The sequence below is a fragment of the Physeter macrocephalus genome, chromosome 6, assembly GCF_002837175.3.
Source record: "Physeter macrocephalus isolate SW-GA chromosome 6, ASM283717v5, whole genome shotgun sequence".
Taxonomy (NCBI): Eukaryota; Metazoa; Chordata; class Mammalia; order Artiodactyla; family Physeteridae; genus Physeter; species Physeter macrocephalus.
Genome location: NC_041219.1, coordinates 54,222,278 through 54,247,971, shown reverse-complemented (window position 1 = coordinate 54,247,971; position 25,694 = coordinate 54,222,278). Strand labels below are relative to the sequence as shown.

Sequence of the window (25,694 nt, the reverse complement as noted above, 5' to 3'; positions counted from 1 at the left end):
GCAGGGAGGAGGGGGGGGAGCAGGGAGGAGGAGGGAGGAGGACGGAGAGCAGGGAGGAGGAGGGAGGAGGAGGGGAGCAGGGAGGAGGAGGGAGAGCAGGGAGGAGGAGGGAGAGCAGGGAGGTGGTAGGAGGAGGAGGGAGAGCAGGGAGGAGGAGGAGGGAGAGCAGGGAGGAGGAGGAGGGAGGAGGGGTACAGGGAGGAGGGGGTGCAGGGTAGCCTTGCTGGCTGGGAGGCTCCTTGCCCATCTGGCCCCCAGCTGCCGGGTGGCTCTCTGGCCGGTCTCTCATGCAGATGTTCACTCAGCGCCCAGGCCAGGCTCTGGCCGGCTCTCAAACATCCAAATAACGGAAACCATCTCAGAGGAGGCTGTGTTTTCAGCCAGCAGCTCTGGCTGTGGTTGGCGGTGGCTTTAACTGTCCACATGGTTACTGGAGTGGCAGGAGGCGTGCACGGCCAAAGGAGAATTGAATTCTGACTCTGACTCCCCTTCCTCCAGACTGTGAGATGCTGCGAAAGTCACCCCCGCCTTCCTTCTGGATCACACTTGCCATTTGTAACTGGGGAGGGTGGTAAGTTCCCTACAAGGGGTTGAACTTCAGAAAATGGAATAGAGGGCAAACTCCAGCTAAAAGTGCTGTGGCAGAGTGTTAGCTGTGGTTCTTTCTAGGTGATAGAGGGTCTTTTTGTTTGTTTTAAGTGAAGTATAGTTGATTTACAAAGTTGCGTTAGTTTCTAGGTGACAGTTTCAAGTGCTATTTCTTCCCCTTTCTTATTCTTATTTTCTAACATTTCTGGAAGCGAACACTTAATAAAGTAAAAGCCAAAAGTTACTTTTAACCATGCAAATGCTAATTAAGTGTGATAAAAACTGTAAAATATGTAGCGTGTCCTGGAATAGCAGCTTAGACCTGGTCTCTTTGCCTGAGTAAGGTCAATTACACCTTCTCTGTGTATTAAATGGAAGCTTCGAATGCCAGTTGTTAGACCAATGTTTTTGTTTGTTGGTTGGTTGGTTTTCTTTTTTTTTTTTTTTTTTTTGCGGTACGCGGGCCTCTCACCGCTGTGGCCTCTCCCGTTGCGGAGCACAGGCTCCGGACGCGCAGGCTCGGCGGCCACGGCTCACGGGCCCAGCCGCTCCGCGGCACGTGGGATCCTCCCGGACCAGGGCTCGAACCTGTGTCCCCTGCATCGGCAGGCGGATTCTTAACCACTGTGCCGCCAGGGAAGCCGCCAGTGTAACTGCGTTTTCAACCCCAGTGCTCTGTCCTCTGTGCTGCAGACTTTACGTGCTCCCAGAGCTCAGCCCCCCTCAGAAAGCTGTAGGCCCCTGCATATATGTAGTTCACAGGTATTTAAAAGCCCCTGATGTTTAGAACCTCAGCTTGGTTCTCAGCGCTAACTTAGCCTGGCTGCCCCGTGAGGTCAGACGTGTTATAGAACATATAGTCCGCTTACCACTTGCAGGCTTGTGCGTGCATATGACTCAATGCTAGCAAAAGCTTTTACAAGCATTTCATCCTCTCTCCCTTGTTTTTTCAGTGCTGTTAAAGTTCTCCTCCCTTTGCATGGCAAGAAGTGCCAGACAGGGCAAGAGTTCAGAGAGCGTCCCAGCATGAACTGTCCTAATACCAGGTTCCAAGTACAAGCTAATGGTTGAGAAACCCGAGTAGGGGGTGCGCTGGTCCCGTACACCTCGTCCTCTGCCCGGATCCCCTGCGCGGCGGGCGGGGCCCCTCTGTCCCCGGGGCCTCGAGCGTCCGGGACTCGGTGTCTAGAGATGACAGGGTTCTGATTCTGGCCGTCAGGCATGAGAGGCAGATCTAAGGAGCCTCATCTCAGAGTTTCAGCTTTGTCATCTGAAATGTTTCTGTTATTTTTCTTCTTTCCAATACGATGTTTGACTTGGATCTCGGCCTTGAATTTATACTCCGTGTAGATGAGTTCCTTGTTCCTGCGGCCTCCCCCTCGTTGCCATTGCTTCCGTGACCAATCCTTCCTGACCCTGCAGCATCACCCCACCCGATGACCCCAAGGGTACAGGGCTGAGTCCAAGGGACCCCCGCGCCCAGGCGCTTTCACAGAGTTGCCGGCCCCCCATCCCATACCCGCCTCAGCCTGCCTCTGCCCTGCCCCTGGTTTTCAAATATGCAAATACATTTCTTTCCAGTTCTTACTCATCTTCCCTTCTTTTAAACTGCCTTGGACATTATTGCCTTAACGAGCCCTCGGGTCTTGTAAATAACCCAGCTTCTTACTGACGAAGCTGGGATTACAGAGCCCATCCCAGAGGGTGCGGCAGGGGCCATGGGGGACCATGGGGGGCCTGGGGAAGGCTGGCCCCAGGGCAGCAAATTGCGTATCGTATCTGACTACCTGGGGAGCTAAGTGGAGGGGGGTAAATTCCTCAGGAGTCCTGGCCCGGGTGTCCTAGTGTCGGATTCTGTAACATGCAGGCACTTGGATGGTGGGGGGCTTGGAAGCCCACTGCTGTCTGAATGATCAACTCTTCCAACACGAGGCCAACGGGTATACTATAGGCAGATCTCTTTACAGTAAAATTCAAAACGCTATTCAAATTCTTTTGTAGTTGAGTACTAAACTCTCGCTGATTAAATTTGACTGGAGTCTGTAGACCACGAGCTGGGTTTGAAAGTTTTTTCTTGCTGTAGTGATACATGTTAAATGGAATCTGACCTACATTACCTCTGCCAAGAGGAATTCACAGTTGCTGATTGGAGTTAGTGTGGTACAGAGAACTGAAAACTTATTCTGAGGAAATGAACAGGAGGGAGTCTCTAATGAAAGCATTGAGTCAGTAATTTTTGTGCCTTAATATGGCCACGTGTAATTCCGTAGGTTCAGAATAGATTCTCAAAGACAGGGTGTTATAGTGGAAAGAGCAGAGGATTAAGCATCGGGAAATTTGGACTGGTCCCTAGCTCTGTGACCTGGAAATTGACCTGATCTCCCTGTGTACCCATTTTCTCATCTGTAAAATGGATTGAGTGGGCTAGACAAGATGTTTTTGAGACAGTTCTTAATTAGGGGCCAGTCTGGAGGTCCCTTCCCCTCCCCAGATATCAACTACACACATGTTTTTATTTCTTTTGCTTCAGCATATGATATCAGTAGAATCATGATATATCAGTATATGATTCTACTGATATATCATATACTGAATCTACTGACATATCAGCAGATTCTACTGATATATCATCAGTAGAATCGTATGATATGAGTAGAACAGCAGACTTCTACTTCTTAAAAAATAACAATAATAAGTTTAAAGCCACGGGACTAGATAATCACTGCTTCTAAATCTTTGTGATTCAATACGAGGTCTGCCCTCAAATTGTCCACACCCATGCTACTCTCATGTTTTTAGGAAGGCTCCCTACACCACAGGTCTAAGCCTGCCAGGTTCACATGTAGGGAAGCTCCTGCCCTGGGACCCTTACACCAGAGTCCAAACCAGAAGGCCCACTGGGCAGCAGGAAGGGGATTCTTATCAGTGTTCTTAGACCGGGTGTAGGCAGCAGTTTCTAGAACAATCAAAAGAGACAAAGTTCTCCAACCCCATGGCTGTCAGAGCTGGAGTAACAGCTGGTGGAGAGCTCTGGGAGAGAACGTTAGTGAACGTTGAGCCTCTCTGGGCTTCCTCAGCTGTGTCCTGTGGAATCCAGTCCCTGTGGCTATGAAATGTGGACCAGGAGAATTGGATGAATCAAACTGACCAGGTAATTTGAGAAGAGGCCGTGAGAACTGTCATGGTGGGATACGGTTTGCTAGTTATCAGTTTTCCCTCCTTTTGTCCCCCGCGGTTCTCCTTGGTCCCTGCAGGAGAGGGCCACCACCAGGGGTGTTCTCCATGCCCGGAGGGAGGGCAGCCCGCTTAGCTCGCCTCTCCTCGGCTCTCTTCCATTGCTTATCCGTACAGTCCTCTTTATGTCTCACCATTTATTTAGGTCTTTTAAATTTCTTTCATCACTTTGTAATTTTCAGCACACAAGTTCTGTATACATTTCAGTAAGTGTATGCCTGAGTATTTTATTTTCTTTAGAGCAATTGTATTTTTTTTTTTTTTGCGGTACGCGGGCCTCTCACCGCTGTGGCCTCTCCCGTTGCGGAGCACAGGCTCCGGACGCGCAGGCTCAGCGGCCACGGCTCACGGGCCCAGCCGCTCCGCGGCACGTGGGATCTTCCCGGACTGGGGCGTGAACCCGCGTCCCCTGCCTCGGCAGGCGGACTCTCCACCACCGCGCCGCCAGGGAAGCCCAAAGTCCTCTTTAAATCTGTATTCTTTCACAAAGCATCCCCTCACTCATGGAAGTGAGCGCCTTGGTTTATAAAGCCAGGAAATTATTCCTCAGGACCAGAGAGCGAGAAAGACAAAACAAGAAACAGCAACAAACACAAACAGAAGATGTAAATGGAAGACGTGTATATTCTACGTGGTTTCCATTAACAGGAAAACTCCACAGGGAGAGAAATTGCATCTGTGTGAAATGTGTGGCGGATTTCTTTCACGTGGGGACCCTCAGAAACATTACTAATGAATAATAATGATTTGTCAAGTGATTGAAACTGCTTCAGGGAAGGACCAGGGGAATGAAATACGGAGACATTTCTATATCCTGGGGGGAATTGCTAGGCAGGTCATCCAGGTGTGTTTTCCTTGGGGAGCTGTGAATTCCTTGTGTGTCCAGCTATCACTGTGTAATCATAGTTTGCGTTCTCGGAAACATATATCATTGTTACCTATATCATCTTATGTATAGATATACATATATACATAGACACACATATACATATATCCACACATATCCACATATCCACACATATCCACATATCCACACATATCCACATATCCACACATATCCACATATCCACATATATACATATACATGTCTATAATGAAAGTGTGCTTCCTTGAGGTCACTTTGGGAAACACAAAGTATAGTCCTGAGACATTAAGAATAACCCAGAATTGGGAATTCCCTTGCAGTCCAGTGGTTAAGACTCTGCACTTCCAGTGTAGGGGGCACAGGTTCAATCCCTGGTTGGGGAACTGAGATCCTGCAAGCCGCGCGGTGTGGCAAAAAAAAAAAAAAGAATAACCCACGATGATTATCCTTAATAGTGTAATAATAATCATCTTAAAAACATTTTCATAAGGGTGGGTGTAAACAATGCATTGAAATTTACAGAACTAAAAGGAAAAGATGGGTGCCTCTTCACCTCTTTGCAAGCGAACATAATCAGTGCTGTATGGATGGAGACTGTATATAAGTCAAAGGAATGGGGTAGCCTAAATCCATCCTGTCTCTTTGTCCTGCCATATTTTTATTCCTCTTTTTCTTTCCTTTCTCAGGTGGGGAAAGGTGGTGGTTGTTTGGGTAGATTATTTGTGAGGTCAGGGAGAGTGAGACAAGGAAGGGAAGGTGGCTGGCCACAGCAATCAATGACTGACCGCCATTGACAAACACATGCCACACGGCATGAGGACAGTTGACCATGATGGCAGACTTAACTTGTCCTTGTCTTTTAGTAGCCTCTGACCCCAGACTCAGCAGCCCCGGGTAAGAGGAGCAGGGCTACGTGTTGGCACTGGTGGTCTGTCCTTTGGCCACCGTTACCATGGCCACTTGGGAGATCTCCAAGGGGATAAAAATCAAGAGCGGCCGAGGAGAGTTAATACCATTTGGTCCCCACGATCATATCATCAAAGATGTATTGAATATTTAGTGTATGCCCAGACCAAAATGGGCAAAATGGTGAAGAAACTTGGGTTCTGTTCTGCTTTGCTCACTTAGTCCACGACTCAGCTTGACTGGCCTGCACCTGCCTCACTTTTTCACCTGTAAGACCAGACAAAATACTAGACGTAATCCTTGCCATCAGATCCTGGAGGGCTACCAAGCCGGTTCCCCAGGGCTGCCGGCCGGAGGCCGCTGGGGAGCTCAACCTGGATGGGACACGCACCCCAGGGGCTGGAGTGGGGGCTTTCCCAGGGAGCGCTTATCACCACCAGGTTGGGCAAGGAGGGCTCTGCCCAGAAATGCAGGATCCAGCATTAGAAGGCGGGCTTCTGTGCCCTGAGCGCGCGGGAGAGGGCTCCCACCGCGGGCTCTGCACCCACAGGACGTGCTCGCGGAGCCGAGGTTATTCCACTCTTGTGATCCCCTGTCGTCTCTCCAGGAGGTGACTTTTTCAATTAGCAAAGCTTAAGCAACAGAGCTCATCAACGGCATAAACAGAAATCATGCTTTAAAAAGATTCTTGAAATATTCTAATCACGTATGTTGTTTCCTTGGCTTTGAAATGGTTACCTTGGGACAGGAACACAGCGGTTATCAGAGTGACTTTTTAAAAACCTGGGTTTTTTAAAAACCCGGGTTTTTTGGGCTTCCCTGGTGGCGCGGTGGTTGCGCGTCCGCCTGCCGATGCGGGGGACGCGGGTTCGCGCCCCGGTCCGGGAAGATCCCACGTGCCGCGGAGCGGCTGGGCCCGTGAGCCGTGGCCGCCGAGCCTGCGCGTCCGGAGCCTGTGCTCCGCGACGGGAGAGGCCACAGCGGTGAGAGGCCCGCGTACAGCAAAAAAAAAAAAACAAAAAAAAAAAACTGGGTTTTTAATAGGTTTAAGAGTCACCTGAGCCTGTGTGCAGAGTGTGTATCTCTCCTCCGCTTGTTCCCCGGGTATCTGTTGAACGCCTGCTGTATCCCGAGCGCTTTCCTCAGTGCAGCGGTTACCAAAACGAAGGCAGCTCTGTGCTTCGGTCATTCGACACCTCGCCACCGAAGCCTAGTATTTCTATAAAGCCGTAAGTTCCATAACTGCAAATTCTTCCACCCAGGGGACTTCAGAGATTCCTCAGCAAGGATGGGGAGGGATGACCACAACTGAGGGCACAAGAGAAGACCCCCAAGCTTTTTGCCTGGGGGAGTCAGGAGAGGCAGGCAGGTCAGCAGGACAGAGCATTTTAGGGGAAGGTGTGACAATTCGTGCAAAGGTTAGTTTTGATGGAGGGAACATTTTTTGTAACAACCTTATTGAGATATAATTTATGTACAACAGATTACACTCATTTGAAGTATACAATATGGTGAGTTTTGGCAGATTTATTCCCCCGTGGAGTCACCACCACGATCAAGACACAGACCTTAGCTTCATCCCCAGATGTTTCCTCCTGCCCCTTTGCAATCAGATGCAGGGAATATTTTAATGCAAACGATGTGCCCCTTTTAACGTAGGAACATTTTCGTCTGATCAGAAGATGCTGTTCCACACAGAGCGCATATCATTTTGAGTAAAAAAGATTACTTAAAATAATTGGCCATCAAATTAGGCCACAAAGGATTTATCATTAAATTCTAAAGAATCAACTTCATTCAGACCAATTCTCCTACTCTGAAGAAACAGTTCAGCAATCAGAAATAATTAAAAGCAACTCTGTGTGTTTATTGGTGTTTTTAGAAGAGTGGGGCCGTGGTCATTCTTGTACGTGTCTCTGTGCGTAAGGGTAAGACTTTTCCTCGGAACAAACCCCAGAAGTAAAAATTTAAGTTTCAGGGAATGTGCATCTTTACTCAACACCGCCAGGTTGATTTCTAAAGTTCCATGAATCCCTACCTGTGAAACAAAAGCTGGGAATTTCACTGGGATTGCATTGAATTAATACATTCACTTGGGTGGGGGGAATAATATCTTTATAATATTAAAAGTTCACATTGGTGAACATTATTTTATCTTCAAAAAAAAAAAAGCCAAAACTATACTTTTGGTTTTTTCAGTTGCCGGTAAGAGGCACCGGGCACCTCCACTGCCCTCAGGTCTCAGCCCATCTGGTGCCTCACAAAGTCCCTTGCACTGGACCACCGGGACCAGGGGTCCTGCCCCGTCCCCCGAGGAGGTCACAGGGCACACAGGCCGGGCGCGAGAGGATGCGCGTGTCGGAAGAACAGGACGGTAGGGGCTCAGAGCCGCGGGCTGGCACGGGCGCTGGCAGCAGCCGTGGAGAGAGAGGGTGTGGGCCAGGTCCCCCGGTGCCTCGGACAGTGTGTGGCAGAGTTCAGGTTTTAACCTAAAGGCAAGAAGGAGCCATTGTAGGACTGTGACCAAGGAAGGGACAGAAGCAGGTTCGTACGTGAGAAAAATCACTCTTGGAAGCTGGGTCAAAGTTACAAGTGATGAGGATTGACTTCGGGCCGTGGTGGTGGGGACGGAAAAGAGAGTGAAGCAGGTTGACAGGCCGGATGCTGTGGTCCAGCACAGGTCCAATACGAGAGAGAGGAGTCACGCAACACTCCAGGCTTATTGTTTGCTTAACCCCGGGCGTGCCTTTTATGGAGGCTGTAGATTATTCGGGTGGGTAGAGCAGGTTTGGGAGGGAAGATTCTTAGTTTTCAGAGTGTTGGGTCGGGCTGTCCGTGGATACACGAGTAGAGATGGCTAACAGTGGAGCCCGTGGGCCCAGCGGCCTGGGGCCGAGTTTTGCGGCTTATCTTCAGTTAGGTGACACTTCAGTTAATACGTTTTGTTCAGAACCTCCCAGTGTGCAAGCAGCAGGGCCAGGGATGCAAAGTAGGGCCTGGCGTGGTCAGGGAGGCATCCTCGGACCCCTGGACCAGGTCAGAGCCTCTCGATGTGGCTTCCTCACCCCCAGCTGGACCGGGTACCTTTCCAGTCAAGACATTCATCGCATATTCTGGGAATTACTAATTGTTTCTCTTCCCACAAAGGCTGTAAGCATTGTGGGACTGGAACCAAGCTTGGTTCATGGCTGTACCCTCAGCCCCTGGTACAGAGCCGGCACCGGGTAGACACTGGATACACAGACTCTCATACTTATTAGCTGAATGCCACCCGGCTGCCCATGACTGGGAGAGCCTTCTAGGGCGAGGGAGAAATGCAAAGAAGACACACGATGCAGTGTCAGAAGTGCTGATACTGGAGCCTCAGACAACGTGGGGACACAGAAGCGGGGGGCTTCACAAAGTTCACGTGAGCCCGGCCTTGGAGGGTGAGAAGCGCTCTCCAATCCGACGGAGGAGAAGAACATTCTAGGCCTGGGGCATAGCACGCACTGGAGTTGAGGAGGATGAGGCCTGGTGGGAGGTTAGCCTCGAGGTGTGACTGGGGCCCCGAGGGCTTTCAGGACCTTAGTGAGGAGCTGGGACTTTATTCTTTACCGACAGGAGTGTGGTCGAGGTGTTTAAGCAGGATAGCAGTGTGATGGGTATCCATTTCTAGAAGACATCTCTGGGGATAGAGGTTGTGAACCCTTCCCCCTGAAACATGCATTGTTGGCAAGCACCCAGGTGACTCCCGTGTGAAGGTCCTCCAGGGACCACACCTGGGGAAGCGGCGTGTGAACCGGAGGCCGGGTGCGTGCAGGCTGGTGGCGGAGCGGGGACAGCGCACGCACCCAGCAGCTGACGAGGGCCACGCGGCCGGCTTGGCCGGGGCCATCTCCAGACCCTTCCTCCGAGGGTTCCAAATCTGGGGCCTCGGCGATCATAAACCCCATGCAGTTTTGCAGACCTGCCTTGTGCCTGCTTTAACGGCTGGGTGTGTGCAGCGAGCAGGAGCCTGCCTTCCCTGGGACCCGGCTGGTCACAGCCCCAGGTGTTCCGCTGAGCACTAAAGGGCAATTCAAGCATCGTCAAGGTCATCGAGAGGTTGGTAGGAGTTTGTTGGAAAAGTTAGGGGCCTTCTTTTACAAGTGGTCTTCGATGAACTCGAGAGTGTATTTCAAAAGTCCTTCTAGGTCAGTCATGATAGACAAATTGCTCCTGAGCTAGATGAGAAAGATCTAAACACACCATCTAAGTACAACACTTAGTATCAAAGCATACTCGGCTTGTCTCTCGTTTGCCCTTAAAAATCTATACAAACAAATGTGAACAGACTCTGGGCTCTAAGAATAATATTTCCTATGGACATATATGGACAGATAAGCAAAACCCTGAGGGAGAAAAAAAAACTTCTATTAAAATAAAAATGAAGATCCCCCACGGCTTTATCCTCCTTTGCTCACTGGGGTTCGTTTCTTCCACTTTGAGATAAAAGTGGTTCAGTTTCGCAGGAGATGCTGATTAAAAGCTGAACAAAAAGAAAGTCAGGCTATAGACAGACTATCTACCTAGTGGGTACCTACCTACCTACCTACCTACCTACCTACCTGTCTCTGGCCCGGAGTATTCCAGCCATGAGCACAGGTCTTTGTGCAGGACTGGGGTTAAAGGCACTTTAAATAAACACTGACCGGGGCCCTGGGACCATGTCCTCCTCCTTGTTGGTCTCCCAGCTCCCGCTCGCCCCAGAAGCCCACGTGTGAAGCTCACTCAGGATGCTCTGGGATCTGGTGGACCCTCTCCACCCCCAGCACCGGGGTCCTTGCCCCCGGAGCTGCTGCTGGCTTCTGTCCAGCTGGGTCTGCATCGGAGCTGACGGTCCTGGGAGCCCACGGAGGTGCCTGGCGGCCTCCCGGGAGCCTCGGTGAGCGGAGCATGTGCTGGGTTTTCACACTCGGGGAGGGAGGGTGAGGGCAGGTGCCGCCCTGAGGGTGAGGGCGGCGTCTTGGGTCCTGGGGCTCACCGAGCCCAGCGTGCGGGCTGGGCTCGAGCCCCCAACCTTCTCCCTCTGTGAGATCCCGGGGCAACGGGGTCCCGGCCGCAGGGGAGCCCCCGACCCGGGGGCCTGTGTCCTGGGCTCGTGTCTACCCGGAGCTGCCCGCAGAGGTGTGCCCGCCCCCCCCCCCCCGCACAGCCCAGCGGGGTTTCTGCCTGCATTTCACTGGCTTCGAAGGGTAGGAGGAACCCTTAAATCACTCCTTTCCTTCTCACAAACCCTTTCTCTGACAGAACAGAGTGACCGGAGAAGATGCAGGGACAACTCCTGCATCCTGGACATCAGGGTCCTGGGCCGGCCTGGCTGACCCGAGCCAGGGGCCTGGGCTGCAGGGGACTTGGCCTTGGATGGCGTGAACCTCCGCTCTGCCTCGTGGGCCGCAGCCCGGCCTCCTGCACTGAGCGCTCTGGGAAGCAGGACCCCCCTCACTGTGTTTCTCCCTGAAACACACAGGAGACACTCCTCTGGGCACCGAGAAGGGGGTCTGCAAGGAAGCCCCAGCAGGGCTTCTGCCACGCTCACTGCCAAATAAACATTTACCAAGCGAAAGACGGCCTTGAGCCCACGCTAATTTGTATTTTTAAAAAGTCATTCATAAACTCGAGCATTTTAACTATTCGTTAGGAATTAATCCAAATAAACCGGCAGGCTCTTGTGATGTGAACCCACCGTCATATGGGTTGGTTAGAAGGAACACTTGTCAGCGTTTTTATAGGCTCTTAAAGCGGTTTTAGCTCCATAACTGATAAAGCCAGGCTCAAGCGCCGTCAGCCCCGCCGCGTGAGTGTCAGCACCACGCAGATAAACTCCTCGTCGTCCCGGGGAGGACCTGGAAGAGGTTCTGAAGCTGGAGACCCAGGGGGAAGTAGCCTCAGTTGCCCGATTACCGTGGGCGCTCTGGGGGCCTAACCCGTGCTGACAGATGGTTAATTTCAAGATCTTATACAGATCAGGAATAAGACCATCAGCCCCAAACTGGGGGCGTTTGTCACCTCACCACTGTTGTTAACTCCTAAAGCTGGAGTTGGGTCCAAAAGGGTACGGTCCACTGTCACGGGGCCCCTCAGGGGAGGGAAGTGGCATCAGATGAGGAACAAAAGGCAGCTTTGCCATCCAGATTTTTCTATTCTGGATGATTTTTTTAAATACAGATTTTTGGGTCTTTTTAAAAAAAATATTTATTCATTTGGCTGCGCTGGGTCTCAGCCGCGGTGTGCGGGATCTTCGCTGGGGCATGCGTAATCTAGTTCCCCGACCAGGGATCAAACCCGGGCCCCCTGCATTGGGGGTGTGGAATCTTAACCACTGGACCACCAGGGAAGTCCACAGATTTTTGAAATAAAGATTTATGTATCACTTTTTCTTTCTTTTTTTTTTTTTTTTGCGGTACGCGGGCCCCTCACCGTTGCGGCCTCTCCCGTGGCGGAGCACAGGCTCCGGACGCGCAGGCTCAGCGGCCACGGCTCACGGGCCCAGCCGCTCCGCGGCACGCGGGATCCTCCCGGACCGGGGCACGAACCCGCGTCCCCTGCATCGGCAGGCGGACTCTCCACCACTGCGCCACCAGGGAAGCCCTATGTATCACTTTTAAGAACAGCCTTAAATAGGCAGGCATATTGTAGTAATAATAATATTTAAAAGCTTCGGCGTAGAGATCGCCAGTCAACTACAGGAATGGCAGCCATCACTCTCTGGCCACCACAGTCTGGCTGTTTCTGGGAAGCTCCGTGGCTGTTGGGAGGTGCTGGGGATGGGCTTGCAGGGCAGGGCAGGGAAGCGGAGGGCCTCAGGGTCGGGAATGTGGTGGTCCCCGCAGGGCCTGCGGATGCTGAATTGAGATTGTCAGGCATGGAGATGGTGGTTTAGAGCATTAGGTGAGTCAGAATATGAGTGCGCCCGTAACGATGGAAAATGAGTGAACAGGAGAATTTCAGAAATGTGAAGCAATTGCACAGAGACAGTTGGGGCAGGAGTGAGATGTCACCTGGTTTATCAAGAGCAGGAGAGGAAGAGCTGAAGAAAATACTGTGGAGAGATGAGGCTCTGTTTTTCCTGTAGTTCCCCACCCAGCGTGATCTGGAGAAGCAGTGTTTCATATCTTCTTCGGGATAGAGACGGTCCACTGTCTCCTGTGATGCCCTTGAATGTATCACTTCACCTTTAGGAGAAGAAGTTCATCTTCTCCTAAAGCAGGATGAAGACTGTTCATTCCTAGACCGATAACATTTCAACCTCAAGATATAATTTCCTTCTCTCTTTAGACCTTGAACAAAACTTTCTCGTAGTTAATTTGAAAGCCCATATTTTGTACTTCTTAATCCTAAGCATGTTCATCTTGTGTTTTGAATGGAAAATTAAGAGAGTTGGTCTTAAGTTGATTAAACCTTTGTGATCTAATGAGAGTCTGAGAGAGGTTTACATTCCAAAGTACTGAAAGTTTCATCTGCCCTGAGAAATCTGAGATGCGTGGCTGTTCTTATTTTATCAGATTATTGTTTCCAAATTGCTATTTTACTCTCCCCCAAACTGGTTTTGGTAAGCAGAGTGGCTTTGAAAACAACTGATATTCTGTTCAACAGAGTATGTTAAAAGGATGGAGAAGCATAAGAATAATGACGAATACCAAAATAATGCTGGTAAGCCCAGGACAGAGGTAAGCCAGCATTCTGAGTGGTGACTCGGGAAGTATATTGGGAGAGGAGGCTTTGGGACCCCTCCCCTGTAAGGCAGGCTTATTTCATGAGTTGCCCTTATTTCAGGAGCCAGGCCCCCTCAGGCTGTACTTGAGAGATGGTCCACTGTCTCCTGCGATGCCCTTAAATGTATCACTTCACCTTTCCAGGGAAGCTCGTCTTCTTCTACAGCAGGGTGAAGATTACTCATTCCTGGAGAAAGCTGTCACGCTTTGAAAACCAGCAGAAGTGATTCAGCAAACGTGTTTGTCACGATTTGGGGAGAGGACCCCACAGGGTCCACCCTGACTTGCTTTCTTTAGGGGAACTATGTGGTCCTCTCCTCCTGTCACACCCACCAAAGGAACTATGAGAGCCAGCATGAAATACAAGTATGATATCTGCATCGTGTTTCGTGTGAGATAGTAAATGTAATCATTGTGTTTCTCTCCATCTGCTTCTTGATTGTTTGGGGTCCTTCTGAGGGAGAACTGCAAAATCAATGAGGCAGAACATGTCAGTAAGTCATAAATACTGATGAAAATAGGCCAGAGGTTATTGTTTTGCTTTTGGCAGTTGCTTTCATTTTAGGGACTTGGAAGAAAGGACCTGAAGATTATCACTCAGCCTGGTATTTGTTTTGAAATATACGCTGACCTCTGACTTTCAGAGCCAAACAGCCTCATCCCTGATCATCCCAGAATGAGTTTAGGAATGTGCGATCATGTCTTTTTTTACTGGGGATCTGCATACAGCGCTGACCAGCTGGTATAGAAGCATGAGAACAGAGGGCCGACCTGAGATGTTCACCTTTTATCACTCCATCTTTAATGAACGTTCCTGCACGAATGACGTCAGGAAAGGTCCTTCCCGACGTGCAGGGAAGACAAACTCCCTTCTGTAGTGTGCATTTTTAAACGAAGATTCCAAATAGGCTGATAAAGATGGTTGGTGTCTTGTACTTTTATCCGTGTTTTGCCTTAGGAGTTTCCTGGATATTTGCTCAGCGTGAGGGAAGGGTCAGTGTATATAAATAAGGAGGAGGGGATCTGGCGACATTGGGAACACGACCTCTTGCCCTCCAAAGCCTGGGAAGCCCCAGTGAATGCTCCCGGCCCCAGCAGCGTATGGACCCTCCCCTCTGCATACAGAGCGGGGTCAGAGGTTAATGAATGAGGGCTCTCCCCACACACGGGAGCCCGCTCCATAGTGGTTTTATAAATAGGGGCTTAAACGGGGTCAGAATAGGGCCTGCATGTTGCTTCCAGACTCTCTCAATCTTCCTGAAGCGGCGGTGTTCAGAGATGCCATCCTTCCATGGGGCAGGGAGAGGTGAGGCCTGGTGTGCGGAGATCTGGGTGGCTTCCCCCAGCCGCAAGCATGTCGGGCAGGAACAAATGGAAAACAAAGCGGGGGAGGGCCTCGTTGCCCCTATTCTTCTCCGTAATCCCTTAAAAAATAATTGCAGACCCAACCTCTGGCCTCCAGCACATTTTCCACTTGATTAGAGGCCTTTGTGAGGTGGGAAAGGGACCCGCAGGCCTGTACATTGTGCGAGGCCTGAAACGTCCAGCTGGGATTTTTTTCCATCAAAAGAGGATTTTAGTAAAACCGTTATCAGGGGCTTAGGGGAGCGGAGCTGCTGAGCTGCGCGGCGGGTGGATTAGCGCCAGCCGGGCCCGTCTGGGCTCTGGGAAGGCGGGAAGGTGTCGGCGGCCACTCGCCCACAGGGCCTCAGCGGCCCCGCGAGTTCACGGCAGGTGCAAAGGCAGGAGCGGCCGAGGGCGCGGGGCCCCCCAGGCGTGGGGTGCTCGTGGGGCTTTCCCTCCCGGCATCAGGCACGAGGCGCCGGGTCAGGGGCTTGGGGCCTGCACGGAGGGGCCTGTCCGCTCCGGGTCGCGCCCACCGCGTGCCTGGCTCCCGGCGCAGGCCAGCTTGCACCCCCGTCGTGGTCTCCGTGGACTCAGGGACCGGGTGGCCCGGCCGGACCGCCTCAGAGGGCCGGTGATGGCCGCGTGGCCCCTGTACTTTTGTGGGGAGGACGGAGCGGACAGAGGAAGGTGAGGGGTGTGTGCACGTGCGGTGCTGGCCGCCTGGCTTCGCTCACCGCGCCGGGGCCTCTGGGGCCGGGGCTGGGGGCGTAACCTAAAACACAAGCTGTCTCCTTGGGGTGACTCGGGTGCTGGCCGGGACAGAGCCAGAGGCCCGACTCCTGAGGACTGAGGGACAGGGTCCAGGCCGGGGGCCCTCACGACACAGGGGGTGTCACCTGGCAGCCCAGGGACGCTGCTCCCGGACATGGTGGCCCCAAGCACCCCTCCCAGCTCCTCCGGGGGACCGGCCGGGCCTGCTGGCCGTTGGCCTCCCCTGCACTCACCTCACCTGGCCTCTGTTCATCGCCACGGCCCCCTCCGCCTGACGCGAGCGATCCGTGTCCGCTCTGCTCGCCTCTGCCACCCGTTTTCTTTATCCGGGTCGTTTCCCTGAATCTGTCTTCGTCCTGTGTGTCACTGACAAGTGTATTTCAGCCTGGGAGTCCACGAAGCTGCCGGGAGGTTTTCTGGTTTCCTACGACCTTCTTGGTTGCTGGCAGGAGCGGTGATCTGCTTCGTGCTGGGCCCTGAGTTCCAGAAGCTTCTCCCTTCTCTTCTCCCATTTTCTTACCAGAAACGACCTTTGTGTCCCCGTGCTGGTGGCGAGCCTCACTGGGATGGCACGGCGTGGCAGGAGCAGCCACGGGACACGGCCACCCCCACCGTCCACACTTCTGTTCCACGTCTGCACCAACTGCCCTTCAGGTCCTTGCTTTCATTCCCCGGGGCCAAGAGGGCAGGAGACCCCAGCCTGTCCCTCGCTGTGGCATTTTCCGGAATCTGGCCACGTTGGCTCAGAAGTTCTTTCTCCTTCTCTTCGTTTCTGCTTCCCGTTGCTAATGTCTGTTTGCCAGGGGAGGAATTGAGGTATGTGAGCAACCTCTCTGCTTTATCAGGGCTCTTAAACATTCTCACTTTCGTGGGCCCCTTTAGAAGATACTCATGTTGATAATAAAAAACTAAAAATTGATACTCCTAAAAATACTTTAATATCTTTGTGTGTGTGTGTGTGTGTGTGTGTGTGTGTGTGATAAAAAAAAAAAGCCAGCACTTTTGCTCCTCCTGTTAAAATGCATATTTCCATGTATGAGTGTAAACTGTTTCCCAGGTTGTTCTCCCGGACTCCCCGAATATGGCAGCAGGGTCTGTATGAGATGGTCTTAAAGAAAAGTTGGGGGTTGATGTCTGATTCCTGCTATAGCTACATCAGGGGACCGTCCCGAAGGCGCACCTGATACCTGCTCCCAAACCGAGGTTCCCAGCACCGGGGTCCCTGATGCCACCGGTACTTACAAATTCCATTTCATCTTCTTGGCGACGTGAGATTGTCTCGCCAGCTCTCACTCACACCGGGAAGGTCTTTGTGGGGAGGCGACCGGGGGCACCTGCCGGAGGGCATCCAGCTCACAGGCAATGCTGCCACCTGCTGACGGGTCTTGGAGGCAGCAGGCGCCGTGGATAAAGACAGTCCGTCTTTCCACGTGGAAAAATACGTGGAGTTTTGCATGACCCGTACTTTACTTTTCTGCCCCACAGTGGATCCTAAAATCGTCTTAGTGCACTTGGGGTAAAGGAAAGCACGAGGTCAGACGCCCGCCTCCGACACTGGTGTGGCCACGACGCAGGGCTGCACCCCCGCAGGGAGGGTGAATGGGTGGGAGAAGGTGGGAGAGGGTTTGCGGGGGATGGGAAGGTCGAGGAACAACGCAGCAAGAGGCAAGATTGACTTTCCACCCCTGCCTTTCACGAGGTGCCGTGCGACCTGTCTCCTAACTTACAGAGACGCAGTTTAGCTTCCGGCGCAAGCAGGGGTGAGGCTGTCACTGCGAAACCCTGTGCCCTGCTCTACCGGAGTGAATTTCCGCGGGTCCTCCTGTGATTCCGTTCAGCATTAGACCCTTGTGTGTGGGGAAAGGACAGGCCAGCTGTCTTGCTATGGGTCACGTCCTGTCGCCCTTTGACTCGGAGCACAATGGCTAGCCGTCTGGACGTCAGGGAGGCCGGGAAGGCCAGTCGTCTATCCAGTCCAGGCTCAGAAAACCCCAAGAGCTTCTCTGCCCGCTATGTCAGGAAGCTGCCCTGGGAGCTCCACAACGTTCAGGCCGCAGAACCTGGCCGTCCGTAGATCCCTGAAAGACGCTAAATTTTGTGCATTCGAAATGAACTAGAAGAGCTCGGAGTTGTCCCTTTAATGCTGTATTTTCATATAGTTTGCTCAAGGCACACCTACTGGCCTTTTTTCTTTTTCTTTTTGGTAGTTCATAGCAGTGGGCTTTGAAGCTAGAAAGCTAAGGTTTAAAACACTGAGGTAAAAATGGAAGGCCCTGGTTAGTGTATCTTCCATCTAAGAAGGCTGAGAATTTGAGGGGTTTAACTGTTCCAGTTCCTCCCTTATTTCACCCATCTGTCCAGCTTTGGCCTCGGTGATTTTATTGAAGATTCTAAGGAATAAGAGGACTAGTTTTGGGGGTTCCTCTCTATTTAGAGCCCACTTCTCAAAAAGCAAAATGGAAGCCGGTAGTTATGCCTACGCAAACGTACACAAGCGTGTGCATAAAAATGCCAGTTTGGGGTAAACCTTTCCTAAGGAGAAACACTATCACAAACAAACATTTGTAGTAAATATTTGCATCATCTTTTTAGATGAGGAAAACAATGCTTTCCAAACCATGTGGAGCAATTCCACACTATTTATAAGAAATGAATCTGGACTGGGCTCTTGCCCCTCTGTGTCTGTGCCGTTCCTGTCGCTCAGGCCCTGATCTGGCAGGGGGTCACTGCTGGTGCCATGAGTGGGCCTGAGCCTCTGGAGGGCGGGTTACATCCCCCAGAGAGCAGGGATCAGAAGCGGTGCTGATGTGAACACACTAGACTAGACCCTTTTACTCTTTCGGGACAGGAGGGATTTGTAGGTAAAACATCTGTAAAGTCAGGACGTTTTATCCTTGAGTGATGAGAAAACACCTCGTGCTCCCACAGCTGAGTTCCCCTTTGTGACAGGCAACCCCGGGCCTGTGGAGTTGTGACTTCTCAGCACGGAGGCGTTTGCGTCGTCCGTCTGTCACCGTTCATGACGGAGCAGTGCTGGAGAGCTGGCCCAGGTGCTTGAGGACGACAGGGGACCGACTGGACCCTCACTCGTACTCGGGCCACCCGGTACCCTAAGCCCATTTACCGACTCCTCACACTAGCTTTCCGGCTCCTTGAAAAAGGGGTTTGCATAAGTAACGTACACGTCTGAGTTTGCATAAGTAATGCTTATTAAATCATAACAGTAACTTTCAGCATTCGGGGTGTTTACTCCAGATGAAAATAACGTGCTGTAGCTCGGCTCTCTTCAGAAGCAGGGGGTCGGGTGCTGCTTGACAGCAGCGCAGGCAAGGACCCCCGGCTCCCTCGTGCCGGGGACCGGCCTCCCCGGTGATGGGTAAAGCCTGGGGCGGCCACCCGGGCACAGTCTCTCACCCTCGTCAAGCCTCTTTCCCCGTTTATAAAATTAAATGTCCCGAATCCACCAGCTTTGGGGAAACACAAATCCGGAGACAGGGAAGCCAAACACGGTCGAGACTCCGTGCGTCCGCGGGCCGCATCCACATGCCGCCTGCGCGCCCGGGGTGCTGTCCACTCTCACGGATGAAAGCGAACGCACAGGACGTGGGGCATTTGTCCTTTACACAAAGTGGAAGAGTGATGAGATAATAAAAAACCGAAGTCTTCTTTTAAGAAAATATGTGCACTTTCCTGGGTTAACAAACAGGAGATGGAGGAATTCCACTTGGATTTTGTTTGCGGGGGATGTCAACGTACCCCGTCTTGTGCTCTCGTGCCGACTTCCTCTTGCCCTAGACGGGAGGAGCGGCTTTGTCCATGGTACCCAGTGCTCCAGGTGGTACAGGCGGCTCCACCAGGCCACGTCAGAGCCACCCCTGCAAAAGAGGAAAAGGCTGAAACTGATCAGTCTGACAACATTCACTTTTCAAAAAACTTAACTTGCTCCGGACCGTCTGAGCAAGCACCTTGACAAGGTGCGACAGAGGTGTGGCCTGGGCACTGGCTCGGGATTCGATGCAGCTTTCCGATTTCTAATCCTGTGCTTTGCCCAGGACCCACATGATTTCACCAAAAGCCTCGCCCCTGACTCCTCAGGGGTCACGGTGGCACACAATCTAGGTCTTGCCCTCTATTAAAGGGACAGAATTAACTTTTATAAGGGGGTGATGTCTGATGCAGGGGGGCGGGGCAGCAGAGGGGGCCACCACGGGTCGACTCACTGGCCCCCTGGCTGCAGCAGAGCCCTGGGAGCAGAGGAACGGGTTGTCAGGCGCTGCATGAGGTCTTGGTTTTGTTTTACAAATCTGTTCTCTTAATAAGAGGGTCTTACCCTTTGGAAACACAGTGGTCCCTGGGGGCCACTCCCCTCTCCCCTTTGAAAACTTGAGTTCAGATTCTCTAAGTCGGAAGGGAAGGGTTTTACTTATATTGCAAGATCAGCATCTGTCTAATAACCACTGGGGGAAAGCACCTGGATTTGGGGGATAAGCCATGCTTCAGTTTACATGTCGTATGTCTCCGTTTAAGAGAAGGCTCTTACCTTTAAAAAGAAACTGCCATAAAAGGAGCACTGGCTTTATCAGATCTTTGCTGTTGATTTGAATCATGAAAGAATATGATCAGTTTGAATTTTCTTAACTGTTTAAGGATGTACCATAAGTCAGGCAAGCATCCTTGTCGCTGCTGCCAAAGGTGGGATAAATCGAGTGGGCCCTCCCCGCCTTAGGACGGAGGAATTGGGCAGGAAGGTGTCTATGGCGGGGAGAATTACTCAGCAACACGCAGCACTCTTAGCCAGAGGCCTGTCGTGGTCTTGAGGGGGCTGCAGACGCCGTCTGAACCCTGCCGTTCGCTCACGCATCATCTTTTCAGCAGATGTTTCATGGCTTTTGCCCCACGAGAGTCTCGGACAACTACGCGGAACCCTTTCCTGACTGCCACCAGCAGTTCCTGCTGAGGTTTATTGCTTCTAGATGAGAAAGTTTACACTAAGTTAAGTTCCTATTTTGTTTTTTCAGTTCTGAAGTTTTGGCAAATACCTGAGCCAGGTTTTTTCTGTTATTCTAAAAATTGCCCTGAGGGGCCTCTTCACTTGTGCACCACCCACAGATCACATATCCACTTATGTTCTTAGTGCTTCTCTTCTTTAAAAGCATTTCCTTCCATTCCTGTAGGTATGGTGAGGCCAAATCCACTCTTACTCCCTTTCAAGTGGTGCCCTTGGCCTGAGCTTGTCCATCCTGGGTTCAGACAGCCACCACTCGCTTCTGGGAGGTCGCCTTCCTGGAAACCAAGGTGCGATCGGTAGCTGATCCTTCTCGTGGAGTGGAAGGGGGCTGGACTTAGTGGCTGGCTGACTTTAGGCGAGCAGTATTCTTATCTGGAAAAGAGGGTACCTTTCAGCAGGTTGCTTTGAGGACTAGGAGAAATTTTCAAGCACCAGGCAGAGCACACCATTGGTTCTCAACCCTGATTCCTTTCTTTCTGTCGAAAAAGGTTGAGGGATAAGCAGTCTCCTCTGACTGATGCAAGGAGGTTTATTCATCTTTCCAGAGACACTCCAGAGACATTCTAAACTATGCCCAGTTCAGGATGAGGACACCAGGCCCCTGATCTTAACTTGCAAACAGTAATTTACCAGCCTTGAGTCAAGCTTACATTTAACCTTTAAAGTAAAAACCAAGACAAAGCAGACAAACAGAAAACCTTCCAGTTATAGTTGGTAGGATTACTTTTTGTATTAAATGAAGGAGGTGACCACAGAGCCTAAGACTTAGGAGGTGCCCAGATTCTTACTGACTGAATCTGCACAGCCACACGATCTCTTGGAAGAAGAAAAATAGCCTAAGAACTCACAGCTTGTGGAAGCTTCAGGCGCTGTAGAGGCAAATGCTAAATCAGAAAGCTGACCCCGATTCAGTCTCTTCTTACTATAGGGTTCACACATTTCCCCCCCCCCCCCAGGCAGTACGCACTGTAACCTAAGAGGGAAGAAAGAGAGCCACACCTTCCCCAAAGAAAAGGAAGATGGATCTAGTGTCAGGCTCCATTAGACCCACTTGTGATGGCTCTCCAAGAAGGAACAATGCAGCTTTTGTGACAGGCCCGTACAGCAAGCTTGGAAACTTTACAAAACAGTCTTACCCAAGAGAAACCTGGTTCTAGCTCTCTTCCTGGAAAGAGGTGTTGATCCAGGAAAGTTTTGTGCTATTCTTATCGGCTCTTCCTGGGATCAGTATTTAAAAAAAAAAAAAAAAAAACCCTCAGAAACAAGAAAGACAGACCTCTGCTAAACAGGAATATGAAAAACCCCACTGCTGGCGGATTTATACACTTCCGTTTCCACAGCCCAACCACAGGGTGTCAGATGATTTAGTTATTGTCTACCAAAGGGAGCTCTTTGCTGGAATTGCTGGTATTCCGCCCCAATTCAGCCTAAGAACCCTCACCAGGGTTCGAGTGGCCGCCTTCTTAAAATGCAAATGTGCAAGAACTCCAGGCCGGCCTCCCCGCCCCCAGGAAAGTGCTCCAACCGGGCGGCGCTGGCGGGGCTGGCGGGGAATGCTAAGGAGGGGCCCCCGCCCCTGCCCCCGCCCTGCCGCACTGTTCACACTGAGCCTCAGTCCGCATGACTGAGCGCCCTTCACTTTCCCAACAATGGCCCTGGCGCCCTCCCCGCCCCCTCGCAGCCTCCCCACAGCCCCTCAGGGTCAAGAAACCCATCTTTCTTCCCACTTCCACATCTCAGGACGCATGTCTTGAACATCACCCCTAGATCTCATGTCCATGTGGAGAAAAACTGGCCACCCTGGTGAAACTGTGACTCTTACAAATCCGGTTTAAGAAGAAGTTTCATTTTGTTCAGTTTCTTTAAATTTCCATGTTGTTGACAGTTCAGAACCAGAAATTATATAAATCTCCATTCCAATCACATTTCTAGCAACAAAACATGTAGATGTCAGTGGTGAACCTCAGGATAAATTTTTCACCATGAGGTCACACCACACAGGCTGCACGGAACTCTGCATCTTATACTTTTACTTCAGAGACGCAAAACAGCACCTCCTACTGTGGCCTGGACCCAAACACACACTGCCTTAAAAATAATGCACAGATACAAGGCTTTTGTTTTTGGTTGTTTTTTTTTTTTTTCAAAAACATACTTCATATTTCCTCTTTTATTATATAAATATCAGTTTAACCTTTTACTGTAAGAATATAAACGTTTTAAGAGGATCTTTGTTATTATTTATACAAATTCACAAACAGTACAATTAATTGATAAAGGTCTCTGGGTTTCTTTAACTCCATGGTCTCGCATGTTGCTGTGGAGGATTCTAAAAAAAAAATAAACAAACCAAAAAATTCCAAACAAAAATGTACATCCTACACAAAAGTGATTTTTTTTTAAAGCCACAAGACCCAACCCCCATCAAAATAAAGGCATCTACTCCTCCATTTAGAAACAATTTTTAAAAACCCACAAACTCCCGTTTTATTAACAGAACAGAGATAAGACATGAACTTCAGTCTCCTCCCCTTCACATTACAGCCCCGGGGGCTCTGGAAGCTCCCCTGCTCCCAACCGGAACCCTCACTGTGACCTTTTCGTGGGGAAACTTGCAAGAGGGTGAGGGCAGGGCAGAATCTGCATATATAATTATCATTTTCAAGACACAATCTGCATCCCAAACAGACAAAACAAAAAACAAAACAGCCCAACTCTCATGTCTCCCACACATTTGTGCTATAAATTAAGTCAAGATTTAGGATCACGGCTGGGCCCTCAAATCCCTATGGACAAGGAGAAAAAGGAAAGCAGAGCCAGAATGTGAAGTGGGATACACGGGGTGGATGGGGTTGGGGAAGAAGCCAAAACAAAAAAGATGTACAAACCCGATGGGCATCTTTCCAGTCCAGGCACAAAAATGTTTCAGTCTCAAAATATCTCTCTTGTAGAATTCCAGGGCTTCAGGGAAAAAAGTAAACTAAAACGAGGTAGCCAGACACACACACACACACACACATATATATATATGTATATATATATACACACACACATATATATATATAATTTATATATATATAATATATAGACTATACTCAGCAGAAAAAAAAAAGAGACCATGATGTCAACTTTCTTCAAAAAATAAAAAAAGACAATACAAATGAAATGAGCGTGACTAAAAGAGTACTGTCAAAGGACTGATGAGGAGAGACTGGGATTAGTTACGAAGTGGAAGAAGGGTGAAAAGGCCGTTGTAGTTGGGTTTGCTTTATACGTTTCGAAATAAAAACCAGATCACAGTATTCAAATGAAAGCTTAAGTGAAGGCAGACATTTTCCCCAACTCCCCAGGGCCGAAAGGACTGGTTACTCCCCACCCCCGTTTCCAAATGCAGCGCGGCGGGGATACAGTAGCTCAAGCCGTCCTCCAAACCCCTGCTGGGAGGAGTGGCTGGTGGGTGGCGAGTCCATCTCCGCATCCTCGGGGAAAAGGAGAGGGTGTGGGGGTGGGTGGCGGAGGGACCCCGGACGCAACGAGGGGGGGGAGGGGAGGACGAGCCTGGGGCTCCGCGTCATCGCCCCCACCGCGTCCGCGGCAATGCTCTGGGTCTACGTGTGCGTGTCGAGTGAGCGCGGGGACCGCGGCGGTGGCAGGAGGACGAACAGGGCGGGGCCGGGGGAGTTGGTGCTGCCGCCCTCACCTGACCTTCTCACTGTCCGTCATCTGCCAGAGGCCCAGGTTGAGTACCTTGAGGCAGGGCAGCTGCGTGATGCGCTCCAGGCCGCGCTTGGTGATGCGGGTGCAGCCGTACAGGTCGATGCCGGTGAGCTGGCTCAGGTGCTCGGCGATCAGCTCCAGGCCCTTGTCCGTGATGCGCACACACTGCCCGATGTTGAGTGTGCGCAGCCCGTGCATCTGCCGCACCATGCGGTTGATGCCATCGTCGCTGATGTGGCAGGAGCAGAGGGACAGGGACTTGAGGCCGTCCAGCCCCTGCGCTATGTAAGCCAGGCTCTGGTCCCCCACCTTGTCGCAGAAGGACACATCCAGCCCCGAGAGGCGCAGGCTGCCCATGGCCAGATGCATGATGCCCGTGTCACTGATGTTGTCGCAGGAGCGCAGGTTAAGGCTGCGCAGGCTGCCCATGTGCGACAGGTGCAGGAGGCCTGCGTCCGAGATGCCTCCGCAGAAGCTGAGGTTGAGGAGCCTCAGGCCCGTCAGCCCCCGGGAGATGTGCTTCAGAGACAGATCCGTGAGCTTCTGGCAGTCCTGCAGCGTGAGCTGCTCCAGGCCCAGGCAGCCCTCGGCCGCGCTGCGCGTCATGCCGGCCAGGTGCCCGATGCCCACGTCCGAGAGGTGGCGGCAGCTGCGGAGATTAAGGCTCTTGAGGCGCTGCAGGCCCCAGGCGATGAGCAGGAGGCCGGTGTTGGTGATGTTGCTGCAGCCGCCCAGCTCCAGCACCTCCAGGCCCTTGAGGTACTGGGCTATGCGGCCCAGGCTGCTATCGGTGATCTGCTTGCAGAGGCTCAGGTTGAGGGCGCGCAGTGAGCCGATCTCCTGCACGAACGCGTGGCCCAGTCCGTTGTCGGTGAGGTTGTAGCAGCCGCTGAGGTTGAGGCTCTCGATGTTGGCCATGCCCTGGATCACGTAGCTGAGGCTGCGGCGCAGGCTCAGGATCTGCACCCGGCGGATGCCCCGGGCCTGCAGGCTGGGGAACAGCGACGGGTTGGCCCGGCGCAGGTGCAGCTTGGCCTCCACCCCCCGCCACACCGACTTGTGGTAGGCGGCGTCCCGCCAGGCCGTGCACACCTGCGCCGCGCGCCCCTTGTCGCGCACGTCCAGGTAGCCGAAGATCATGGCCAGCAGCTCGGGGAACAGGCACGAGATGTGCGTCTCCATCTTCCTCCCCGCGGCGCCGGGGAGGAGGCGCGGGCCCCGCTCCCGCCCGAGCGACGAGGCGGCTGGCCGGCCGCGCCGCGGGCCCAACGGACGCGCCTCCCGCCTTCCGGCTCGGCGCCGCTCCTCCTTCCGTCCGCGCGTCCTTCCTGCCGCCCTGCCCGCCCTCCCCGCCCGGCGCGCTCGGCGCTCACATCCCGGGCGGGCGCCCCCGCAGCCCGGCCCTTGCTGGGCTCAGCCCTGCCGCGCCCGGCCCGCGCCGCCCCGCGCGCCCCGCCGCCGCCGCCGCCGCGCCCCCGGCCGCATCCTCCGGCGCCGCGCGGGCCGGGCTGCGCGCTCGGGC

The 25,694-nt window shown here is 52.2% G+C and overlaps 2 protein-coding genes across 43 annotated transcripts in view; one reads left to right on the top strand and one right to left on the bottom strand.

The window, feature by feature from the left end:
- The window catches only part of ERC1 (ELKS/RAB6-interacting/CAST family member 1), a 573,654-nt gene that overhangs the window by 475,207 nt on the left and 72,753 nt on the right, over positions 1-25,694 (top strand). The window lies entirely within an intron of this gene.
- The window catches only part of FBXL14 (F-box and leucine rich repeat protein 14), a 20,185-nt gene continuing 846 nt past the window's right edge, over positions 6,356-25,694 (bottom strand). Inside the window, exons 1-4 of one of the 10 annotated variants that reach the window (XR_008617652.1) lie at positions 25,265-25,353; positions 24,156-25,163; positions 15,681-19,322; positions 12,206-13,794 (exon numbers count right to left, since the gene is read on the bottom strand). Coding sequence is in view for 2 of the 10 variants with exons in the window: in XM_028490874.2 (XP_028346675.1) it covers positions 19,067-19,322; positions 24,156-25,354 (1,455 nt within the window). In the remaining 8 variants the exon portion in view is untranslated. Of the gene's footprint in view, positions 7,632-12,205; positions 13,795-13,816; positions 19,323-19,987; positions 20,828-24,155; positions 25,505-25,694 lie in introns of those variants that run through there. The other 9 variants (XR_008617649.1, XR_008617651.1, XR_008617648.1 and 6 more) reach the window with 9 other exon arrangements.